This window comes from Salmo salar, chromosome ssa03 (genome assembly GCF_905237065.1).
Source record: "Salmo salar chromosome ssa03, Ssal_v3.1, whole genome shotgun sequence".
Classification (NCBI taxonomy): Eukaryota; Metazoa; Chordata; class Actinopteri; order Salmoniformes; family Salmonidae; genus Salmo; species Salmo salar.
The window spans coordinates 66,031,465-66,055,777 of NC_059444.1; the positions used below are offsets into that span (position 1 = coordinate 66,031,465).

General features: G+C 42.3%; 1 protein-coding gene across 2 annotated transcripts; it reads left to right on the top strand.

The window, feature by feature from the left end:
• The first annotated feature begins 1,253 nt into the window (after positions 1-1,253).
• On the top strand, positions 1,254-23,882 carry LOC106601246 (uncharacterized). Of its 2 annotated transcripts, none has more exons than XM_014193300.2 (6): positions 1,254-1,638; positions 2,730-2,773; positions 5,676-5,741; positions 5,834-5,900; positions 21,608-21,920; positions 22,063-23,882. In XM_014193300.2, exons 1-6 carry the CDS (start codon positions 1,570-1,572, stop codon positions 22,734-22,736), a joined length of 1,233 nt encoding a protein of 410 aa, XP_014048775.1. In that variant the 5' UTR covers positions 1,254-1,569; the 3' UTR covers positions 22,737-23,882. The 2 variants fall into 2 exon arrangements, with proteins under 2 accessions (XP_014048775.1, XP_045571100.1); XM_045715144.1 differs by having other exon boundaries at positions 1,255-1,638; positions 21,626-21,920.
• Positions 23,883-24,313: the final 431 nt, after the last annotated feature.

The window sequence follows — 24,313 nt, forward strand, 5'->3', positions numbered from 1 at the left end:
CTCATCTTGTTTGGTTTTTTGGTTACATGTACTGTAGAAGAAATATGTCTTTTAGCTATTTTAGAAGCCCCTTGCTGTGTAATTAATGGCCAGAGTGCCATATTTGGAACCATTTTTGCATACAGCTGGAGGTGTAGACATTCCCCAACCAAACTGCAGAAGGCTTTCATTTCCAATTCAGATTCTGATCTTTCCTGTCCTTTCAACTGTTACATAACTACACTGTCCCAGTCCCAGATTCTTGCAATATACTATATAATTCCCTAACCATCACACAAATAGGAGCACAGACACCTTCTGGATATCAGATCCCCAATTATTTAAAAAGATTTAAAGCACGTTCTCTGTTGGTTCAATGTTGAGATGAGCCTATGTTTCATGCCATCTGTTGTGTAGATCAAGTTACAGTTTATGCATCAATTCCATATGTATAGGGAAATAAAATAGGTGCTAAAATTATTAAATGAGATGGTGCCTATCTTTCCTATTAATTCGGGATAGAGACATGTAGCTTGATAACAGTTAGCCTAGCATCACATGGGACCTGGAATTATTTTGACATTAGATAATTCTCCTGGATATTTTAACAATATGGAAAACAATCATGTGCCAAAAATAAGACAGATGTTCCTCAATAGTATTTAAAGAAAACAACCCATAAAACGCATTTAAGAGTTTATATAATAATACTCATATTCTTGAAATATTGTGTTTTGCAATAGTGTATGACCCGGGCTTGCCAAAGATGATCTATTATATTGACAAGATAGTCGAGTGACCACTCTAACAATGGAAATACACGTCCTCAAAGATGGAAGGCAGCGGGAGGAGGCGCGATCAGGTGGGACCATTCTAGCCAATGAGAGGGCAGATACGCGTGTGAACAAGAAGCACGGCTACATTACTTACCTTTCTGACTCTCTTCTTGGTTATTGATTCAACTGCAAACACTTGTTCGCCTATAGATGACAGTTCCATCGCTCCTACGCTGCTGGTCGCACGCTCAAAACAGGGAACGCGAAATGTTTCTCGTTTCTTACACAACTCCAACATAAAGTCGTTTTTTTTTAAGTTTACGAAATACCACGTGTGTCCACTTATATCAGTGCATTCGCAACAACCTAACCATTACGAAAGTTATATTCTATCAAATAATCCTCACGTAGTAAATTAGCAAAAAATACTCACTTCATGGTCTGATTTTTGATGGGACAGATTTTGGGCGAAGTAAACCATCTCGCTTAACCTCTTCTTCTCTGTCCATTATTGGGGGCTCGGCGCATCGTACGAGTCAGAGGGAGCGCGCTTGACTGAAGCACGCGCCAGGCAATGATGTGTCGCAGATTTTTAAAACTCAGAAAGATAACCTAAAATACCCCTCAACTATCTAATACTTGCATGTGAGTAAGTGATAAAGACTCTGAGAATAGAAAATGGTTGTAGAGTAGGCAAAAAGCTTGTTTTAGCCGCTGCAGTGAGTTTTGGGGATTTGTAGGGGATTTGTCTTGGAAAGAACGAGAAACATTTCGCGTTCCCTGTTTTGAGCGTGCGACCAGCAGCCTAGGAGCGATGGAACTGTCATCTATAGGCGAACAAGTGTTTGCAGTTGAATCAATAACCAAGAAGAGAGTCAGAAAGGTAAGTAATGTAGCCGTGCTTCCGAATAGAAATGTAGTCTACCTATCATTGGTGTGTTATGGTTTTAACAGCCAATGTTCTACCTGTACTCTTACAGTCTATATCAGCCATTACACAAAAGTATTGCTACGCACTTTCCGTAGTTTACGCAATATATTAATATTGTCGTTCTGCTGCGTGAAAGCTGCTATTTCTAACACGCAAAAAGTTGAAAATAGATTTTTTTCTGTACAGAATGTTGCCTATATGCTACATCATTTTGAATAAAGAGATTATGGAATCTTTTCGTTTTCCTTGGTTTGTGTATGTTGTATGTTCTGAATATAGACTACTACCTCAAGTAGTAAAATGTAGAAGGGGTGTGTTTACCAACATCGGGTCTCCATCGTGGGGTATCACTGGTGGGATTGTCCGCGCGGCCAATGTGTGTGAGCTACGCAGTTTATTTGTACGTTACGCCAACAGGAGAACAGAGGACGGGATGATGGATTGGGGTATCTGGGTGAAAAAAAACTGCTGCGTAATGTTACACCTCGCATGATCCATTCAATATAGTCGTATTATGTTGTTGTAGTATGCTAATCACAATGAACCTATGTTTTTGTTTTGTATGGTATGAATCTTACTATGCATTTACTTCATGCTTTAATTTGGTAAAGTTGGTTTGAAAATTGAAGATTAGAATGCAGTAATGTTTCATTCTATGTATTGAGTATTCTATACACGCACGCCGTACAATTATATTTGTTCAATGGGTGGTCCAAAGCGGAGACCTTCGCTGTGCAGCACGTTGCGCAATACGAGTTGTTTACATGTAAAGTCCTACCTATTTCCATCGCTTTTTGACGTTCAAGAAAACTATTTTACATAAAACTCATCCATGTGCGATCACGTCATCACAATAGTAGAGTTCGAGGCCTTTACATTGACGTCATCTCGTACAATCTCCATTTGAAAAATAAAAATTACCCCAATGATCTCGACACCGACCCTTTAAAGCGACAGTAATCTTTTTATGAACTACGATACAAAGAGTACTAATTGTGTCATTTGCTCACTTGCTCAATGTGCCTTTCTCTTTTGCTTCTTAGGGTAATGTGGAATACTTATTGAAGTGGCAGGGATGGCCACCAAAGTAAGTACTCTTCTTATTAATTAGTGAATGCATTACAAATGTGTATGAGTCATGTATGTATGACTGATGTTTTATCCTCCCACTGACCTGGGTACATATAGTGCCTTCAGAAATTATTTACACCCATTGACTTTTTCCATATTTTGTTGTGTTACAGCCTGAATTTAAAATTGATTAAATGTAGAGTACCCCATAATGTCAAAGTAGAATTATATTTTTAGAAAAGTTTACAAATTAATTAAAAATGAAAAGCAGAAATGTATTGTGCCAATAAGAATTCAACCCTTTTGTTATGGCAAGCCCAAATAAGTAAACATTTGCTTAACAAGTCACATAATGAGTTGCTTGGACTCACTCTGTGTGCAATAATAGTGTTGAACATTATTTTTTTTATTACTACCTCATCTTTGTACTGTACACATACAATTATCTGTAAGGTCCCTCAGTTGAGCAGTGAATGTCAAACACAGATTAAACCACAAAGACCAGGAAAGTTTTCCAATGCCTCGCCAAGAAGGGCACCTATTGGTAGATGGGTAAAAGAAATGTAGGTGTCCTTCCTAACTCAGTTGTTAGAGAGGAAGGAAACCGCTCAGGGATTTCACCATGATGCCAATGGTGACTTTAAAATATTTTAATGGCTGTGATAGGAGAAAACTAAGGATGGATCCACAACATTGTAGTTACTCCACAATACTAACCTAATTGACAGAGTGAAAAGAAGGAAGCTTGTACAGAATAAAAATATTCCAAAACATGCATCCTGTTTGCAACAAGGCACTAAAGTAATACAGCAAAAAATGTGGCAAAGCAATTCACTTTTTGTCCGGAATACAAAGTGTTATGTTTGGGGAAAATCCAATACAACACATCAATGAGTACAACTCTCCATATTTTCAAGCATAGTGGTGGCTGCATCATGTTATGTGTATGCTTGTAATCGTTAAGGACTGGGGAGTTTTTCAGGATAAAAAAAAACCTGGAATGGAGCTAAGGACATGCAAAATTCGAGAGGAAAACTTGGTTCAGTCTGCTTTCCACCAGACACTGGGAGATGAATTCACCTTTTAGTAAGACAATAACCTAAAACACAAGGCCAAATCTACACTGGAGTTGCTTACCAAGAAGACGGTGAGTGGCCAAGTTACAGTTTTGACTTAAATCTATAGCAAAATCTGAAAATGGTTGTCTAGCAATGATCAACAACCAATTTAACATAACTTGAAGAATTTTGAAAACATTAATGGACAAATTTTGCACAATCCAGGTGTGGAAAGCTCTTAGAGACTTACCCAGAAAGAATCACAGCTGAAATCGCTGCCAAAGGTGATTCTAACATGTGTTGACTCAGGGGGTTGAATACTTATGTAAATTAGATATTTCTATATTTAATTTTCAATAAATTGGCAAAAATGTCTAAAAACATGTTTTCGCTTTGTCCTTGTGGGGTATTGTGTGTAGATGGGTGAGAAAATATATTTAATCAATTTTGAATTCAGGCTGTAACACAACAAAATGTGGAATAAGTCAAGGGGTGTGAATACTTTCTGAAGGCACTGTAATGTTCCCTCTGCTTCTGATGTCTTAGTAAAAACCTCATATCATTGGTTAAAGTGCATCTTATATTTAACACCCCTAATTCCGATTTCCTTAATCAAGGAAGTACACTGACAGGAGAACTGGCAACCACCGTACGCCATTTCGTGCATTTTCGTAATGTGAAGAGTCCGTCCAGATCCAGCATTAATCCGATTCCGCACGCATCTAAAACTGAAGGGTACCCTTGTTTACCAACACTTTCAATAGAAATAGAGGGGTATACTACGACGCTAGCTAGATCTACTCAGGATTTTCCAAAGCTAGCTAGCTTCACTAAGCTTCACATTCCAGCTCAGGCTTCATCCATGTTACGACCATGCATTTAGATTCTTCAGCTGCCGCTAACTCCAGCCAGGTTTGTAACTGCGCTTGCATGTCGCACGTGGCTAGTCGAACGCCGAAATCTTCATTGATAAAATGTTGAAACAGGAATCCATCAGCAAGTCTGTGCCACATTTGAGGTTTTTGCTGAAATGAAAGAACTTATCCTGCAAATTCAGCAGGCTATGGTGTGAAATAGGTTATTAGAAGTGGTGTCTTTTATTACACAATTGTTAATGCTGTCTTTGTGTGCACAAGCACCTTTTTTCCCCCCCACACCTATCGATAAAATTGTACTGGGTGTGACGTTTCAAATTCTCACTACACATTACTAAATGTGTAATGAGATACTGTAGGGTATTTGAATATTATTAACACAATTAAATATTTAATCAGTCATCTTAAATGGTTTCGGAGAATGAAGGGGATGTCTCTTTGCGAGAGGGAGGGAATCTAATTTGATTGGTCCTCAACTCTCAGCTCAAGCACTTCATTTAGGATAAAGTGAAGTTAGCCTGCCCCAGAGCAGGTTAGAGCTAAAGTATTCAATGCCATATAAATTTACCTGGCTAAAAGGTGAGCCACCTTCGTGTCAACAGTTATCCAGAGTTGAACTCAGAATTGACCAAAGTTAGCTCGCTAACTCCTCTATCCCGCTTCGCAGTATACCCCTCAGGAGTCAAGACAAGTGGGGAAAACATAACAAATTCCAGAACGACTCACTTGCGCATAGAGGTTGACATTTAAATGTGTCTGGTGATTGATTTGGTGTATTTGTAATGATATCTATTGACAATTTACAATCTGCCAGGGTTTTAAAAGGTAAGGTATAACCGCTGGCAGTCTCTATACATAAATTCATTGAAAGTTCACATATGATTCTATAACAACTCCTGTCATTGTACCTCCTTGCCTTATTCAAGGGTATCATGCCATGATGATCCTGCATAAACAGTGCTTATAGAGCGTGATTGTTTTACAGGTACAGCACCTGGGAACCAGAGGACCACATACTGGACCCACGCCTGGTGGTGGCTTATGAAGAGAAGTGAGTAGTACTGAGAGAGTGCCGTTAGTATGAATACTGCATACTACTTTTGCTCCAGCCATTGCAATTTCATATTCTCTGTGTCTTATCAGGGAGGAGAAGGACCGAGCCCTGGCATACCGCAGGAAAGGACTCAGACCACGGAGGCTCGTCTTGCGGGTACAGCGCTTACCTTTCTCCTTGTCCAGAACATCCACTTTCTTAATCAATTTTTATGTCCCTCACATTAACATAGCAATTACACAAATGACAAAACTTAACTTAATATACTATTATCTTAAGCCTGCATCACATGAAGCAATTTATGTGTCATCTCAAGAAACTTTGCTGATACATGAAGCAATTCAAACGCAATTGAAATTGCATGCAACGTCCAATCTTATCATACATCACATCATGGTTGGATAAATTATTTGATAATCCAAATGTTTACTAATTGTAACAACATCGATATACAGTGCATTCGGAAAGTATTCAGATCCCTTGACATTTTCAACATTTTGTTACTTTACAGCCTTATTGTAAAATGGATTAAATAAAAACATTTCCTAATCAATCTACACACATACCCCATAATGACAAAGTGAAAACAGGTTTTTAGAAATGTTTGCAAATGTATTAAAAATATAAAACAGATACCTTATTTACATAAGTATTCAGACCCTTTACTATGAGACTAGACATTTTGCTCAGGTGCATCCTGTTTCCATTGATCATCCGTGAGATGTTTCTACAACTTGATTGGAGTCCACCTCTGGTAAATTGAATTGATTGGATATGATTTGGAAAGGCACACACCTGTCTATATAAGGTCCCACAGTTGACAGTGCATGTCACAGCAAAAACCAAGCCATGAGGTCAAAGGAATTGTCCATAGAGCTCTGAGACAGGATTGTGTCAAGGCACAGTTCTGGGGAAGGGTACACAAAAAAAATTCTGCAGCATTGAAGGTCCCCAAGAACACAGTGGCTTCCATTATTCTTAAATGGATGAAGTTTGGAACCACCAAGACTCTTCCTAGAGCTGGCCACCCGACCAAACTGAGCAATCGGGGGAGAAGGGCCTTGGTCAGGGAGGTGACCAAGAAGCCGATGGTCACTCTGACAGAGCTCCAGAGTTCCTCTGTGGAGATGGGAGAACCTTCCAGAAGGACAACCATCTCTGCAACACTCCATCAATCAGGCCTTTATGGTAGAGTGGCAAGATGGAAGCCACTCCTCAGTAAAAGGCACAACAGCCCACTTGGAGTTTGCCAAAAGGCACCTAAAGGACTTTCAGACCATGAGAAACAAGATTCTCTGGTCTAATGAAACCAAGATTGAACTCTTTGGCCTGATTGCCATGCATCACGTCTGGAGGAAACCTGGCACCATCCCTAAGGTGAAGCATGGATGTGGCAGCATCATGCTGTGGGGATGTTTTTCAGCGGCAGGGACTGGGAGACAGGATTGAGGGAAAGATGAACGGAACAAAGTACAGAGAGATCCTTGATGAAAACCTGCTCCAGAGCGCTCAGGACCTCATACTGGGGTGAAGGTTCACCTTCCAACAGGACAACGACCCTAAGCACACCGCCAAGACAATGCAGGAGTGGCTTTGGGACCAGTCTCTGAATGTCCTTGAGTGGCCCAGCCAGAGCCCAGAGTTGAACCCGATCTAACATCTCTGGAGACACCTGAAAATAGCTGTGTAGCGACTCTCCCCATCCAACCTGACAGAGCTTGAGAGGATCTGCAGAGAAGAATGGGAGAAACTCCCCAAATACAAGTGTGCCAAGCTTATAGTGTCATACCCAAGAAGACTCGAGGCTGTAATCACTGCCAAAGCTGCTTCAACAAAGTACTGAGTAAAGGGTCTGAATACTTATGTAAATGTGATATTTCAGTTTTGCTTTGTCATTATGGGGTATTGTGTGTAGATTGATGAGGGGGAAAAAACGATTTAATACATTTTTGAATAACGCTGTAACGTAACAAAATGTGGAAAAAGTCAAGAGCTCTGAGTACTTTCTAAATGCACTGTATATTTACAGCCCACTTTTCCCCAATAAAACGAAATGTGCAACGTTGATTCAAAGTCTCTGAGGTGACCAGGACATGCGTGTGTCCTAACAGGGTGAGGAGACAAAGAACCAGTGGTGGTTGTAGTTCTGGGGCCTGACCAGCTTGCATAATATCCTTCCTGTATGACTGGCGGTGTATTGGGGCTGTGGGGGGGATCAGTTTCCATTTCTACAGTTCAGTATAGGCAGTCAGCAAATGCAGCTTGCATGCCAATGAGACCCATTGACTAACTGGACATAGCACAGCTCCAGACATATACATTTGATCCATGGTCATTGATGGACAGTTGGTGGGTTGCAGAGGAAGTGGAGCTGATCAAGCATGGTGCACAAAGACCACAATCTCAGTCAATCCCCAGCCACCATAAACAATCACATACAGCAAGTTTTACTATCCTGAGGTGCCTCTTGTTTGCCATAAATGACATATTTTCTTTATAGGTATGTTGGAATTACTGCACAGTTTTCCAGACCAATGCATATGTCACCCCAGCATGAGAGCTCATTCTTTACAATGCAGCCCATTTCAGGTGTCACATGGGCTGGCCAGCCATGGTTGGTAGCTAAATAGGTATGAGGGCAATGCACGCCATCAATTTCCAGACAGCATGTTGGCTGTTGAATGGCCTCCTGACATGTGGCAGTCCAGTTCCATGGTGTCTCTGTCTCTAGTAACTGCCTGAGGAGAGGACTGATGGTGGAGTGAGCCTATCGGTGCAATTCCTATGACATGCCCACTAAGTTGATGGCATTTCTTGTCAATGAGTGTTGTGTTAGTTTATTGTAGTGAACACCTGCCTTATGCGCTTGTGACCTGTGGTTGCATCCTCCCCATACACCATAATGTCAAAAAGTCAACATATACGGCAACTCCAGGGCAGACAGCCAGGATGGTGGACATGATTGTCTGGAAGAAGCAATGTGCCAGCTCAACCTGAACCATATAAGTGCACTGGAACATCCCAATGTGCATCACAAATGCAGTGAGCCAGAGGAAGGTCATGTTTGATTCAGGGAGATATATTGTACTAGCAATGAATCAAAGCTCACTTCTAAATGATAAGGAGGTGACTTCTATGTGCGGGACACAGCCAGTGAAATATCAGGGCGGCAAATTCAAAAACAACAAAATGTCATAATTCAACTTTCTCAAACATACAACTATTTTACACCATTTTAAAGATAATCTTCTCGTTAATCTAACCACATTGTCTGATTTCAAAAAGGCTTTACAGCGAAAGCAAAACATTAGATTATGTTAGGAGAGTACATAGACAAAAATAATCACACAGCCATTTTCCAAGCAAGGACGTGTCAATAAAACCCAAAACACAGCTAAATGAAGCACTAACCTTTGACGATCTTCATCAGATGACACTCCTAGGACATTATGTTACACAATACATGTATGTTTTGTTCGATAAAGTTCATATTTATATCCAAAAACAGCATTTTACATTGGCGCATGATGTTCAGAAAATGTATTCCCACCAAAACGTCCGGTGAATGTGCACATCAATTTACAAAAATACTCATCATAAACGTTGACAAAATATATAACTATTATTTTAAGAATTATAGATAGACTACCCCTGGTTTCAACCACTGTGTCAGATTTTAAAATAGCTTTACGGAGAAAGCACATTTTTCAATATTCTGAGTACATAGCTCAGCCATCACAGTGAGCTATTCAGACACCTGCCAAGTTCGGGGCAACCTAAACTCAGAATTAGTATTAGAAATATTCTCTTACCTTTGCTGATCTTCGTCAGAATGCACTCCCAGGACTGCTACTTCCACAAGAAATGTTGTTTTTGTTCGAAATAATCCATATTTATGTACAAATACCTCCGTTTTGTTCGTGTGTACAGATCACTTATCCAAAGGCATAACGCGCGAGCGCGGAACGAGAGACGAAAAGTCAAAAGTGTTCCATTACCGTACTTAGAAGCATGTCAAACGCTGTTTAAAATCAATCTTTATGGTATTTTTTACGTAAAATTGCGATAATATTCCAACCGGACAATAGCATATTCATTCAAGAAGAAAAAGAAGGAACGGCGTGCTTGTGTGACCGCGCATATCCAATCCCTTTGTTGCCAGGCAGACCACTCAGTGAATGAGCTCCTATACTCTGCCCAGTGACAGGAGAATGCTCAAACCACTTTCTGAAGGCTTTAGACAGCCAATGGAAGCCTTGGGAAGTGCAACGTCACCCCACAGACACTGTAGCTTCGATAGAGAATCAAAAGAAGAACTACAATTCTCAGACTTTCCACTTCCTGCTTGAATTCTTCTCAGGTTTTTGCCTGCCATATGAGTTCTGTTATACTCACAGACACCATTCAAACAGTTTTAGAAACTTCAGAGTGTTTTCTATCTAAATCTACTAATAATATGCATATTCTAGTTTCTGGGCCAGAGTAGTAACCTGTTTAAATTGGGTACGTTTTTCATCCGGCCATGAAAATACTGCCCCCTAGCCCAGACAGGTTATTAAGAGCCCAATCCTGGAGGTGCAAGTTATAGTACAGTGAGGGAAAGTTGTAGAACTAGGGAGAGGGTGCCAGGAGTCCAGGGTTGGATGATTCTCTTTCCTTTCATTGGAGCCTCCCAGTTGCCTCATTGACACTCATAGGCTTGTGGTGTTGCCATCCCAAGCAGTCTGCTGCCTTTTTATACAGTGCCTTCAGAAAGTATTCATACCCCTTGATTTTATTCAACATTTTGTTGTGTTACAACCTGAATTCAAAATTGATTAAATATATTATTTTTTTCTCACATATCTACCCACACTACCCCATAATGACAACGTGAAAACATGTTTTTAGAAATTGTTGCAAATATATTGAAAATAAAGTACCGAAATATCTCATTTACATAAGTATTGACAGAATCTCTTTTGGCAGTGATTACAGCTGTGAGTCTTTAAGAGCTTTGCACACCTGGATTAGCACATTATTTATTTGTTTATTCTTCAAGCTCTGTCAAGTTGGTTGTTGAATTTTGCTAGACAGCCATTTTCAAGTCTTGCTATAGATTTTCAAGCCGATTTAAGCCAAAACTGTAACTAGGCCAATGAGGAACATTCAATGTTTTCTTGGTAAGGCTTGTCCAAACTGGCATCAAATCACCTCTTATCACCTGTGGCTGGATACGCCACTCCGCAGACTGAGGCTATCCCCTCGACAATAGGTCTGCACCTAGATTCAACTGGCCTGGAATGTGCGCCGCTGACAGTGAGCGCAGGTGTGTGTGTGCCCACAGATGTATCCGTGATGCCACTTGGTGCATGGCCAGTGAGCAGACTCCGCCCTGGCAATTGACGTACGCGATCGAGGTTGAGTTGTTGGAGTGAATCAGAACGCGATTCATTCCGACAATGAATTTTGCCTCTATCCTGGGGGCAAAATGTAATAGAGCCAACCGTATCGCTTCCAGCTCCAAAACATTTATATGAAGATTTGTGTTCTTCCCACTGACAGTTCGTTATGCGTCCGTCGTAAACTGCCCCCCATCCCTTCAGGGAGGTGTCGGTCTTTATGACAACCTGCAAGACTACTGGACCCAGCTGGACCCCAGCTGAGAGTATCCTTGGGCTTTGCCAGAAGGATAGGCTGTGGTGACATTGCCACGTAATGGTTATCATTCGATAACGGTCTCTGTTCGGATGAATGTGTTAGCTTATATACCATTGTTGGATAGGTCTTCTTTGTAATAGGCCAAGTGGTAAGACTGCTGATGCCACAACCATCAGCCCCTGTAAAACCTTAACCCGGCGAGCCCTGAAAGTACTGCTCCGGTGGAGTGCGCATGCTGCAGTCAGAATGTACCACTGTCTGGTGACTGTTAGACGTGAGTGCATAGAGTTCAGTTCCAAGCCTAAGAAGCTTGTCTGTTGGTGAAGAGTGAGACAACTCTTTTCACAGTTTATCAGGAAAAACAGATTGTGGATATGATTTATCACTATCCTGGTGTGTGTCTCGACTAATTCTCTCGACTTCGCTATTATAAGACAGTCACAATATCTGTATCCTGTCTGTCTGACTACTTTGAATAGACGGCGTTGTGTTAACATGCGAAAAGGTAGTTTATGTAATGATTTGTTCAACACCCTCAAATCTAAGATCAGTCTCATGCCACTGTCTTTCTTGGCACTCGAAAATATCTCTGATAATGACCCGTATTTTTGTCTGCTTCCATCACTGGACGAATAGCTCCTTTTCCTACAAGGAAGGTTATTTCCTGTTCTAGAATAGGGGCCGCTTGAGCTGAAAATGTCGTGGGCGTGACACCAGCAAACTGCAACACGTAACCCTTCCAAATTGTATTCAGTACCCAAGGGGGAGCTGCGCATGCGTGTTTCCATACACTCAGTCTGCTGGACAGGTCTGCTCTTTCTATTAGAGAGGGCAGGGCTGTCATTTGATTTGGAACAGCTAACTGGGCTACAGGCAGAGGCTGCTGTGCAGTTTGACGATTTGTATTTTTGACTGTTTAGCCAAGTCACAGGCAGGGGCTGCTGCATGACTGGAATTAAACTGTGTGTCTCGGTGAAACCTAACTGTCCCAGCCTTATGTTTTGCCTTGTGCTCATGGAATCTTTGTCTAAGGCCATGACGCTCATAAGAACGATTGGACAGGAGAATGGGTGGGAGACACAGGAGTGTGTACACTTAGTGTGCGCTGGAGGGATGTGTGGAAGTGTGTGTCTTGTGTGCACATATACCGTGCGGCTTTTGCTGGAAGTGGGCAATGTGTAGCTAGTCTTCTCTTTCGTGTTGCTACCAGGCGTGGAGCAGGATTCTCTGACTGTAGGATACAACACAAAGTCCCTCACAGGAAGGCTCACAGGCTCTCAGCGGTTTATTCACTCTGTACGCCTGGGCAGCATGCTGTTGCTGAGGGCGGAAAGGATTGCGGTTCCAGCCTCTCGCAACCGCGTGGGACAGCTCAGGCATCTGAGTGGGTCTGTCCTGGGCCTGGGAAGCACTCGCAGAGCAATGGCGAGCCTCCCCTGTCTTGGTCGAGGCTGGTTGGGATGGGGCAGGGAAAGGAGCCCGGGGCCTGAGTGGCATGATAGCCTTGAAGGCTGCAGAGCCCTTCTGTTTCTGCTCAAACTTGTGTGTGATGGACTCCACGATAGGCCTGAATAGCCCAGATACTGTGACAGGAGCATTCAGCAGCACGTTCTTCTCCCTTTCTGACATTTGGGTGAGGTTGAGCCACAAGTGACCGTGTATCATGACCGAGAATCCTATGATTCTGCCCGCGTCCTGGGCAGCACACCTCGTCATGTGTAGAGTGAAGTCTGTCGCCTTCCCGAGCTCAACGTACATCTCTGGAGTAGCCTGCCTTTCCATGTCCCGGAGGAACTGGGCCTGGTAGGCCTGGAGGATGGCCATGGTGTTCAACATGGCTGCTGACTTGGCCGGCTGCCTGGTAAGACTTCTCCGCCAGGGAAGCGGTAATACGTCATACTCTGATGATAGCTTCACTGCCGCAGAGGCTGCTGAGAGGTGTGAGGCTATGGTTTCTTCGAGCAGGGGCATGGACAGATACCCCAGCTCGGGCTCTGTGTTGATCCTGGACCATGAGTTGAAGCTCTGGATGGGAGAGCGTGTCTGTTGTGGCTTCTCCCAGGATCGCCTCATCTCATTCCTGACATCTGAGAACAGGGGAGGGGTCTAGGGCGGGGCTGGCTATCTGGCCAGAGACTGGGTGACTGACGGTGGGAAGTAAGCCCCTGCCAGCATGGTTTCAGGGGCTGGTTGTGGATCTGGCCAAGACAGGCCTGCTTAGTCACAGCCCTGCCCAGGACCTCCATGAACTCCTTGTTGTAAGGGTCCTTGTCAGAGATTGGAGGGGCAGCCGGCGTCTCCTCATTGTCCTCTTCCTCTATGTCACCCTCACCCTGAGCCCTTTCATCTGAGCCAGGATCTCCATAGGCCTCCCACTGGCTGGCATGGAAGTCTCTCAGCTCCCAGTGTGCTGCATCCTCGAAATAAGCAGCAGGTTGGAGAAGGGCAGAGGTGTTGAGACTCTGTCGAGTATTGGAGAGCTGCACCTCACCCCCTCGTCTGTAGGCTCCCGGGAGCTATACGGGAGGAGCTGGGTGGTGGAGAGATAGAGACCAGCTGCACTCGATGACGGAAGGAAGGCAGAGGAACCCCGGAGCAGTGGATACAGAAGAAGGGGTCCGTAAGAGCCACCTCCGTGCTCTGGTCCAAGCCATCGGGCGCAGTCTCTGTGACGACATGTGTGCCTTGCACTTGAAGCACTATTTTATCCCGGCAGGGAACGACATCTCAGCCAGAGGAGAAAAATCATTAAAAAACAGAAAAACCTGATGGAATCTGTCTGGTACCTTCACTCAAAGCTTACGAACACTCTTTGAGTGTGATTGGGAAGGCGATTATTTAATAATGACCTCAGAATCTTTGGTCTCCTGCAAGTGCGACGCATTAGCAAGCTAGCTAGAAGGACCACTAGCAAAGAGTGACTAGCAAGCTAGCTGACTCAGGCTACTAAACGGACCGATGTTGAAGGAATCTAAAGAAAATTTAAAATATACAGTACCAGTCAAAAGTTTGGACATACCTACATATTCAAGGGTTTTTCTTTATTTTGACTATTTTCTACATTGTAGAATAATATTGAAGACATCAAAACTATGACATAACACATATGGAATCATGTAGCAACCAAAAAAGTGTTAAACAAATCAAAATATATTTTTGATTCTTCAAAGTAGCCACCCTTTGCCTTAATGAAAGCTTTGCACACTCTTCGCATTCTCTCCACCAGCTTCACCTGGAATGCTTTTCCAACAGTCTTGAAGGAGTTCCCACATATGCTGAGCACTTGTTGGCTGCTTTTCCGTCACTCTGCAGTCCAACTCATCCCAAACCATCTCAAGTGGGTTGAAGTCGGTTGATTGTGGAGGCCAGGTCATCTGATGCAGCTCTCCATCACTCTCCTTCTTGGTCAAATAGCCCTTACACAGCCTGGAGGTGTGTTGGGTCATTGTCCTGTTGAAAAACAAATCATAGTCCCACTAAGCACAAACCAGATGGGATGGCGTATCGCTGCAGAATGCTGTGGTTGCCATGCTAGTTAAGTGTGCGTTGAATTCTAAATAAATCACAGACAGTGTCACCAGCAAAGCACCATCACACCACCTCCTCCATGCTTCACGGTGGGCACCACACATGTGGAGATCATCCATTCACCTAATCTGCGTCTCACAAAGCCCCTGCGGTTGGAACAAAAAATCTCAAATTTGTACTCATCAGGCCGAAGGACAGATTTCCACTGGTCTAATGTCCATTGCCCGTGTTTCTTGACCCAAGCAAGTCTCTTCTTCTTATTGGTGTCCTTTAGTAGTGGTTTCTTTGCAGCAATTCACCGACGAAGGCCTGATTCACGCGGTCTCTTCTGAACAGTTGATGTTGAGATGTGTCTGTTACTTGAAACATTTATTTGGGCTGCAATCTGAGGTGCAGTTAACTCTAATGAACTTATCCTCTGCAGCAGGGGTAACTTTGAGTCTTCCTTTCCTGTGGCGGTCCTCATGAGAGCCAGTTTCATCATAGCGCTTGATAGTTTTTGCAATTGCACTTGAAGAAATTTTCAAAGTTCTTGAAATTTTCCTCATTGACTGACCTTCATGTCTTAAAGTAATGATGGACTGTCATTTATGCTTGCTTATTTGAGCTGTTCTTTACATAAAATGGACTTGGTCTTTTAGCAAATAGGGCTATCTTATGTATACCATCCCTACCTTGTCACAACGCAACTGATTGGTAAGAAATTCCATAAATTAAATTTTAACAAGGCACACCTGTTAATTGAAATGCATTCCAGGTGACTACCCCATGGAGCTGGTTGAGAGAATGCCAAGAGTGTGCAAAACTGTCATCAAGGCAAAGGGTGGCTACTTTGAAGAATCTCAAATATAAAATATATTTAAATTTGTTTAACCTGTTGGGGGTAGGGGGCAGTATTTGCACGGCCGGATAAAAAACGTACCCGATTTAATCTGGTTATTACTACTGCCCAGAAACTAGAATATGCATATAATTATTGGCTTTGGATAGAAAACACCCTAAAGTTTCTAAAACTGTTTGAATGGTGTCTATGAGTATAACATAACTCATATGGCAGGCAAAAACCTGAGAAGATTCCTTACAGGAAGTGACCTGTCTGACAAGTTCTTGTTCTTCTTGGCTCTCTTTAATGAAAACTGAGGATCTTTGCTGTAACGTGACACTTCCTACGGCTCCCATAGGCTCTCAGAAGGGGGGAAAAAGCTGAATGATGTAATTCCAGCCACTGGCTGAAAAACATTAGCGCTTTTGGTAAGTGCTCTATCAGAGGACAATGGGACGGAGGCGCGTGCACGAGTCGACCCCATGTTTTTATTTTCTCTCTCTTTGAACCTAAACACGCTTTCCCGGTCGGAATATTATCGCTTTTTTACGAGAAAAATGGCATAAAAATTGATTTTAAACAGCGGTTGACATGCTTCGAAGTACGGTAATGGAATATTTAGAATTTTGTTGTCACGAAATGCGTCGTGCGCGTCACCCTTCTTTACCATTCGGATAGTGTCTTGAACGCACGAACAAAACAGAGGATATTTGAACATAACTATGGATTATTTTGAACCAAACCAACATTTGTTATTGAAGTAGAAGTCCTGGGAGTGCATTCTGACGAAGAACAGCAAAGGTAATAACATTTTTCTTATAGTAAATCTGACTTTGGTGAGGGCTAAACTTGGTGGGTGTCTAAATAGCTAGCCCTGTGATGCCGGGCTATCTACTTAGAATATTGCAAAATGTGCTTTCACCGAAAAGCTATTTTAAAATTGGACATAGCGAGTGCATAGAGGAGTTCTGTATCTATAATTCTTAAAATAATTGTTATGTTTTTTGTGAACGTTTATCGTGAGTAATTTAGTAAATTCACCGGAAGTTTGCGGGGGTATGCTAGTTCTGAACGTCACATGCTAATGTAAAAAGCTGTTTTTTTATATAAATATGAACTTGATTGAACAAAACATGCATGTATTGTATAACATAATGTCCTAGGGTTGTCATCTGATGAAGATCATCAAAGGTTAGTGCTGCATTTAGCTGTGGTTTGGGTTTATGTGACATTATATGCTAGCTTGAAAAATGGGTGTCTGATTATTTCTGGCTGGGTACTCTGCTGACATAATCTAATGTTTTGCTTTCGTTGTAAAGCCTTTTTGAAATCGGACAGTGTGGTTAGATTAACGAGAGTCTTGTCTTTAAAATGGTGTAAAATAGTCATATGTTTGAGAAATTGAAGTAATAGCATTTCTAAGGTATTTGAATAACGCGCCACGGGATTCAACTGGCTGTTGAGTAGGTGGGACGATTTCGTCCCGCCGACCCTAGAGAGGTTAACACTTTTTTTTTTACTATATGATTCCATATGTGTTATTTCATAGTTGTGATGTCTTCACTATTATTCTACAATGTAGAAAATAGTAAAAATAAAGAAAAATCCTTGAATGAGTAGGTGTGTCCAAACTTTTGACTGGTACTGTATGTTCTTCGCCGTTTGATCAGTGTTATAGGCCGTCTGAAATTGCGCAGTTTAGATGGAAAATAAGTATAGATGAATTTACAGATGATAAGATTGGTGGGTTTGATAAACAGCAATAGCTGAATAAAACAAGAGTGACACTCTCCGGCAGGGCAGTGCACATTATACCCTCGTGGGAGGGGCCAATCACTGCCTGCCGTGGCAAAGACAGGACTTCGGTGGTTTCATAGTTGAACATGATTCAGTGGTGCTGTCTTACTACTTATAGCATAGTAAGAACTCGATTTCAAGATTAAGTAAAACTCAAACTGTTTTACAGTCACCATTGGCCTCATGGTCAAATCTCTGAGCGGTTTCCTTCCTCTCTGGCAACTGAGTTAGGAAGGACTACTCTATCTTTGGTGACTGGGTGTGTTGATACACCACCCACAATTTTTACCCATCTACCAATAGGTGCCCTTCTTTGCGAGACATTGGAAAACCTCAATGGTCTTTGTGGTTGAATCGTTGTTTGAAATTGGATTTGGAGTCAAATCTAGGGGGCCCCTCTAACGTAATTTCAAGAGTAGGTTCTGCACATGACAGTTTTCTGTGTCTGAGCCCACTTGCCTTAGAGCCGATTTACAATAGCCACAACATCAATTAAAGTGTAACTGTATGCCTTTTTGTCAGGCATAACCATACAGTACTGAATGAGAGCAAATTTGACTTGGAAAGTTGTCAGGTTTCATTCCTCATTCATAGTTGATATTTCCGCCTATTGTATCTGTGATATTTCGTAAATGCTTTAAGATGTCCTAATGTTTTTTTTTTTTGTATGTAGGGCAGACAATTGACTGCTCATATTCCAAATTTTAGCAATATCAGAGCTTGCAATATTGGATTAAAAGAGTTTATGTGGCCCACCACCCCTCCAACCAGGCATTATTCTGCACTGTTTGAGTTTAGGGGGTGTGTCCCAATATCTATACATTTAACTACTTTTGCAGTAAAATATTTTTACACAACCATCCATTTCACATACAGTGCCTTCAAAAAGTATTCAGACCCCTTGACTTGTTCCACATTTTGTTAGGTTACAATGTTATTCTAAAATTGATTAAATCGTTTTTCCCCCCTCATCAATCTACACACATTTCCCAATAATGACAAAGCAAAAATTAATTTTTAGACATTTTTGCTAATAAAAAAATTGTATTCAGACCCTTTACTCAGTACTTTGTTGAAGCACCTTTGGCAGAGATTACAGCCTCGAGTCTTCTTGGGTATGACACTACAAGCTTGGCACACCTGTATTTCTAAGTCACCAACTACTTCTCAGACAGAGTTCAGTGTGTCAAATCGGAGGGCCTGTTGTCCGGACCTCTGGCAGTCTCTATGGGGGTGCCACGGGGTTTAATTCTCGGGTTGACTCTTTTCTCTGTATACATCAATGATGTCGCTCTTGCTGCTGGTAATTCTCTGATCCACCTCTACGCAGACGACACCATTCTGTATACTTATGGCCCTTCTTTGGACACTGTGTTAACAAACCTCCAGACAAGCTTCAATGCCATACAACTCTCCTCCCGCGGCCTCCAACTGCTCATAAATGCTAGTAAAACTAAATGCACGCTCTTCAACCGATTGCTGCCCGCACCTGCCCATCCATCTACCATTACTACTCTGGATGGTTCTGATTTAGAATATGTGGACAATTACAAATACCTAGGTGTCTGGTTAGACTGTAAACTCTCCTTCCAGACCCATATTAAGCATCTCCAATCCAAAATTAAATATATTATTGGCTTCCTATTTCGCAACAAAGCATCCTTCACTCATGCTGCCAAACATACCCTCGTAAAACTGACTATCCTACCGATCCTTGACTTCGGTGATGTCATTTACAAAATAGCCTCCAACACTCTACTCAGCAAATTGGATGCAGTCTATCACAGTGCCATCCGTTTTGTCACCAAAGCCCTATATACTTCCCACCACTGCGACCTGTATGCTCTCGTTGACTGGCCCTCGCTTCATATTCGTCGCCAAACCCACTAGCTCCAGGTCATCTATAAGTCTTTGCTAGGTAAAGCCCCGCCTTATCTCAGCTCATTGGTCACCATAGCAGCACACACCCGTAGCATGCGCTCCAACAGGTATATCTCACTGGTCACCCCCAAAGCCAACTCCTCTTTTTGCTGCCTTTTCTTCCAGTTCTCTGCTGCCAACGAGTGGAATGAATTGCGAAAATCACTGAAGCTGGAGACTCATATCCTCCTCACTATCTTTAAGCATCAGATGTCAGAGCAGCTTGCAGATCATTGCACCTGTACATAGCCCATCTGTAAATAGCCCACCCAACTACCTCATCCCCATATTGTTATTTATTTTTTGCTCCTTTGCACCCAGTATCTCTACTTGCACATTCATCTTCTGCACATCTATCACTCCAGTGTTTAATTGCTAAATTGTAATTATTTCGCCACTATGGCCTATTTATTGCCTTACCTCCCTAATCTTACTTCATTTGCATACACTGTATATAGACTTCTATTGTGTTATTGACTGTACGTTTGTTTATTCCATGTATGACTCTGTGTTGTTTGTGTCGCACTGCTTTGCTTTATCTTGGCCAGGTCGCAGTTGTAAATGAGAACTTGTTCTCAACTGGCCTACCTGGTTAAATAAAAGTGAAATGAAAAAATGAATAAAAGATTTTGGGGAGTTTCTCCCATTCTTCTCTGCAGATCCTCTCAAGCTCTGTCAGGTTGGATGGGGAGCATCGCTACACAGCTATTTTCAGGTCTCCAGAGATGTTCGATCGGGTTCAAGTCCGGGCTCTGGCTGAGACATTGAGACTTGTCATGAAGCCAATCCTGGGTTGTCTTGGCTGTGTGTTTAAGGTCGTTGTCCTGTTGGAAGATGAACCTTCGCCCAAGTCTGAGGTCCTGACCGCTCTGATTTCATCAAGGATATCTCTGTGCTCCATTAATCTTTCCCTTGATCCTGACTAGTCTCCCAGTCCCTGCCGCTGAAAAACATTGCCACAGCATGATTCTGCCACCATGCTTCACCGTAGCATGGTGGCCATGCACCATGCTTCAAGACGTGACGCTTGGCATTCAGGCCAAAGAGTTCAATCTTGGTTTCATCAGACCAGAGAATCTTGTTTCCCATGGTCTGAGAGTCTTTAGGTTCCTTTTGGCAAACTTCAAGTGGGCTGTCATGTGCCTTTTACTGAGGATGGTTGTCCTTCCGAAAGGTTCTCCCATCTCCACAGAGGAACTCTAGAGCTCTGTCAGAGTAACCATCTGGTTCTTGGTCACCTCTCTGACCAAGGACCTTCTCCCCCGATTGCTCAGTTTGGCCGGGCGGCAAGCTCTAGAAAGAGTCTTGGTGGTTTTAAACTTCTTCCATTTAAGAATGATGGAGGCCACTGTGTTCTTGGGGAGATTCAATTTTGGTACCCTTCCCCAGATCTGTTACTCGACACAACCCTGTCTCGGAGCTCTACGGACAATTCCTTCGACCTCATGGCTTGGTTTTTGCTCTGACATGCACTGTCAACTGTGGGACCTTTATATAGACAGGTGTGTGCCTTTCCAAATCATGTCCAATCAATTGAATTTACCACAGGTGGACTCCAATGACGTTGTAGAAACATCTCATGGATGATCAATGGAAACAGGATGCACCTGAGCTTAATATCAAGTCTGATAGAAAAGGGTCTGAATACTAATGTAAATATGGTATTTGCAAAAATTTGCTAACACCTGTTTTTTCGCTTTGTCATTATTGGGTATTGTGTGTAGATTGCTGAGGATTTTTTTTCTTTAATCCATTTTAGAATAAGGCTGTAACAAAATGTGGAAGAAGTCAAGGGGTCTGAGTACTTATCGACGGCACTGTATGGGAGACCTTAGAGATATGGAAAAACATGGTTGTGCTTTGTTATACCTCGGGTAGCAGTATCTCAAAGACTAAAGCCCTTTTTGAAGATTGGCCATTAGTGTACTGGGTCGGAGTTCCGAACGGAACGATATGACCACTCATGTAAACTTTTTTCTGCGCCCTGATTGGACATTGCATACAGTCAGTTGCGTGACATAGAAATCAATCCTATCTCTTGCGTTGCAACTAAGTTGCTGGCAATTTTGGGGTGACACACTGAGCATCACAGATGCCACTTTGTTGCAATCAACAGAAATTGCGTCCAGATTGCTATGTGTGACATCGGCTTTAGTCTTCTCTTCTCCTACAGAATATCTATGCCATGGACCTCCGTAGTGCACACAAAGTCCCAGATACCCCTCGTCTGCGCCTCTCCCTTACCCGCTCCATGGGCTCCGAGCTGGACCAGGGCAGTCTGCCATACAGGGCGGGGGAGGGAGGGAGCGTCTACCGCCGCCTGGCAAGACGCAAGAACAAGCAGAGGGTGTCCAAACCTGTGTCTGACAACAATTCCCTTCAACCACTGACCCGCATACAGGACCCCATGGAGCATGAATGGCAAGGCGCAGAGGAGAGACCGGAATCAGAGTTAACAACAGACACACGTGAAAACAGTCTATTCAGTTTGTTTTCTATCAAACATTTAATGAAATATTTGATCATCTATTTTTTTATCTCGGTTTGAAGGTCAGGATTGGTCCTATTTGTGGTATATTGATCTCATGTCCTGTCTCTTTCTCTCTTAAGGGCATAGCCGGTCAGAGTGCAGCTCTCCCATGATGGAGCAGGAGGTGGAGGAGTCGACTGACAGAGTGGAGAGTTGTGGTTCCGCACTGGGCTCTGGAGATGAGACATTGGGGGGTGGGGCCTTGTTGAGGGTGACAGGGGCAGGGTACAGGTCAGAGGGCTGGACCTCTGAAACTGGACAGGAACAAATGGATAGGACTGACCAATCAGAGAGCTGTGTTTCTGCACAGGGACCAAAAGACAACATTAGCAATAGGTTAGTGGACAGTGACACAGAAGTGGAATTGGGGACAGATACCTTGATTGACAAGGTAGAAAGGTTAGGCACAGTTAATGTTATTGAGAGGGTAGAGGGGTTGGGGACAGATTATTTTATTGACAGGGTAGAGGAGATGGGGACACATATTCTGATTGAGAGGGATAGCACTTCAGTGGTGGATGTTGGAGATGAAACTGTGGCTGATGGTTCTGTGGTCTGTACCGATGTTGAGGTTGCAGAGGAAGTGGTGGAGAATGACACAAAACAGCAAGGTGAAGAGGTTGTGACACAGTGTCCAGACAGTAGTGGCGCAGAAGTGAATCCTGGCAAAGTGATTGTGACCGATGTAACTATCAACTCTTTGACCGTAACTTTCAAAGAGGCCTTGGCAGCTGAAGGGTTTTTTAAGGGCTGAAGGACAGAGTTCTGAGAGAGGATTAGAGAACATATGAGGTTATACATGAAATGCAGCCCATATGTTGAATTTACCACTTAGGAACATGTTTAGATAAACAACCACAATATAATTTGTCATTAAAGATGTTTACAAAGCCTATGAGAGTAAATTGATACCAATTACTAGGGTTTTGGTGAGGTATTGTACCTTAGAGAATTGGGTGGTAATTTTCACATTGTGTTCGGTTCTGGAAAGATGATTAGTAAGAGAGGATGAGGAAAGATGGATGAGGGAGAGAGCAGTTGACTCCTGAATGTCATATTTATAACATTACTACTACTCCAACGTCTCTTATTCCAGGAGGCTCATTTCGGTTGCTCTTTTTTCCTAACGCTTTTGTATTAAGTCGTCTGTCTTCCTCAGTATTAACAGTAAGTTCTGCATGTCCTGTATGTCATGCACTCCCTTGTCCTCCATTCGATTTGTTAGTTTGATTTCTATAACAAAGAAATAGAAAGGAGAGAAGGAATGCCTGGAGGGATAGAAGTTTAGCATTTCAAGATGAAGGCTGGCAGCATTAAATATTGTTCTTTATTTTACTTATCAAATTAAAAGAGCCTACCTGATTCTATTTTTGTATTACCATTTGATAGTCAACCCCTCTCGCTAAGCCTTTGTGCATTTCTAAAGAGGGGATATCAGTTTACACCACTCATTCCTAAATGTGTTTTAGGTCTCATTTCATTTACTCCTTTTTCTAACGCTTTTGTATAAAGTCGACTGTCTTCCTCAGTATTTACAGTAAGTTCTGCATGTCCTGTCAATCACGCACAGCCTTGTCCTTCATTTCGTTTATTTCTATGACAAAAATAGAAAGGAAAGAAGGAATTCCTGAAAGGATAGAAGTTCAGCATTTCAAGATGAAGGCTGACTACGTTGAAGTATTGTTTTTACTTCCAGGTAAAAAAAAAAAAAAAGGCATTCTTGTACTACCAATTGATAGTCCACCCCTCTCACTAAGCCTTTGTGCATTTCTAAAGAGGAGATATCAGTTTACACCATTGTTGCAGATAGAAATGTGCAAATTGAAGCAAATGTTCTCGGTTGTATTTATCGCATGTCACATGTAAAAGCTAAATTAAATGTCACGTGTTGAAAAATGTATCTTTGGTCACAATGACATGTCAAATGTCTTCTCTATACCATATGCCTAGAAATATATAGTGTAAAATCTACTTGTGTTTGAGATTCATATAACAGGATGGATATTACCTCAACGTTTTAGCATGGAATAAAACATGTTAGCAGTAACAGAAGTGCCCTCACTGGTCCATTTTAGTAGCCGTTTTGGAAATGCATTTGCAGCAACTTGTGCCTCCTTTTATCACCACTAGGGGGTCAGTCTCCTCAGAGAACCATGTATTTAGGTCGATCCCCCCACCCCCCAAAATAACATGCACTCTAATTTGACTAGCTACAAGAAAAAATATTCAGCACATCTTTCATTTTCATTTTATTATAAAAAACAGTATTTGAGTCCACAGTTCTTTGTACAGTAAAAAATATTAAATTAAACTCTCAAAGTTCTGAGCAGA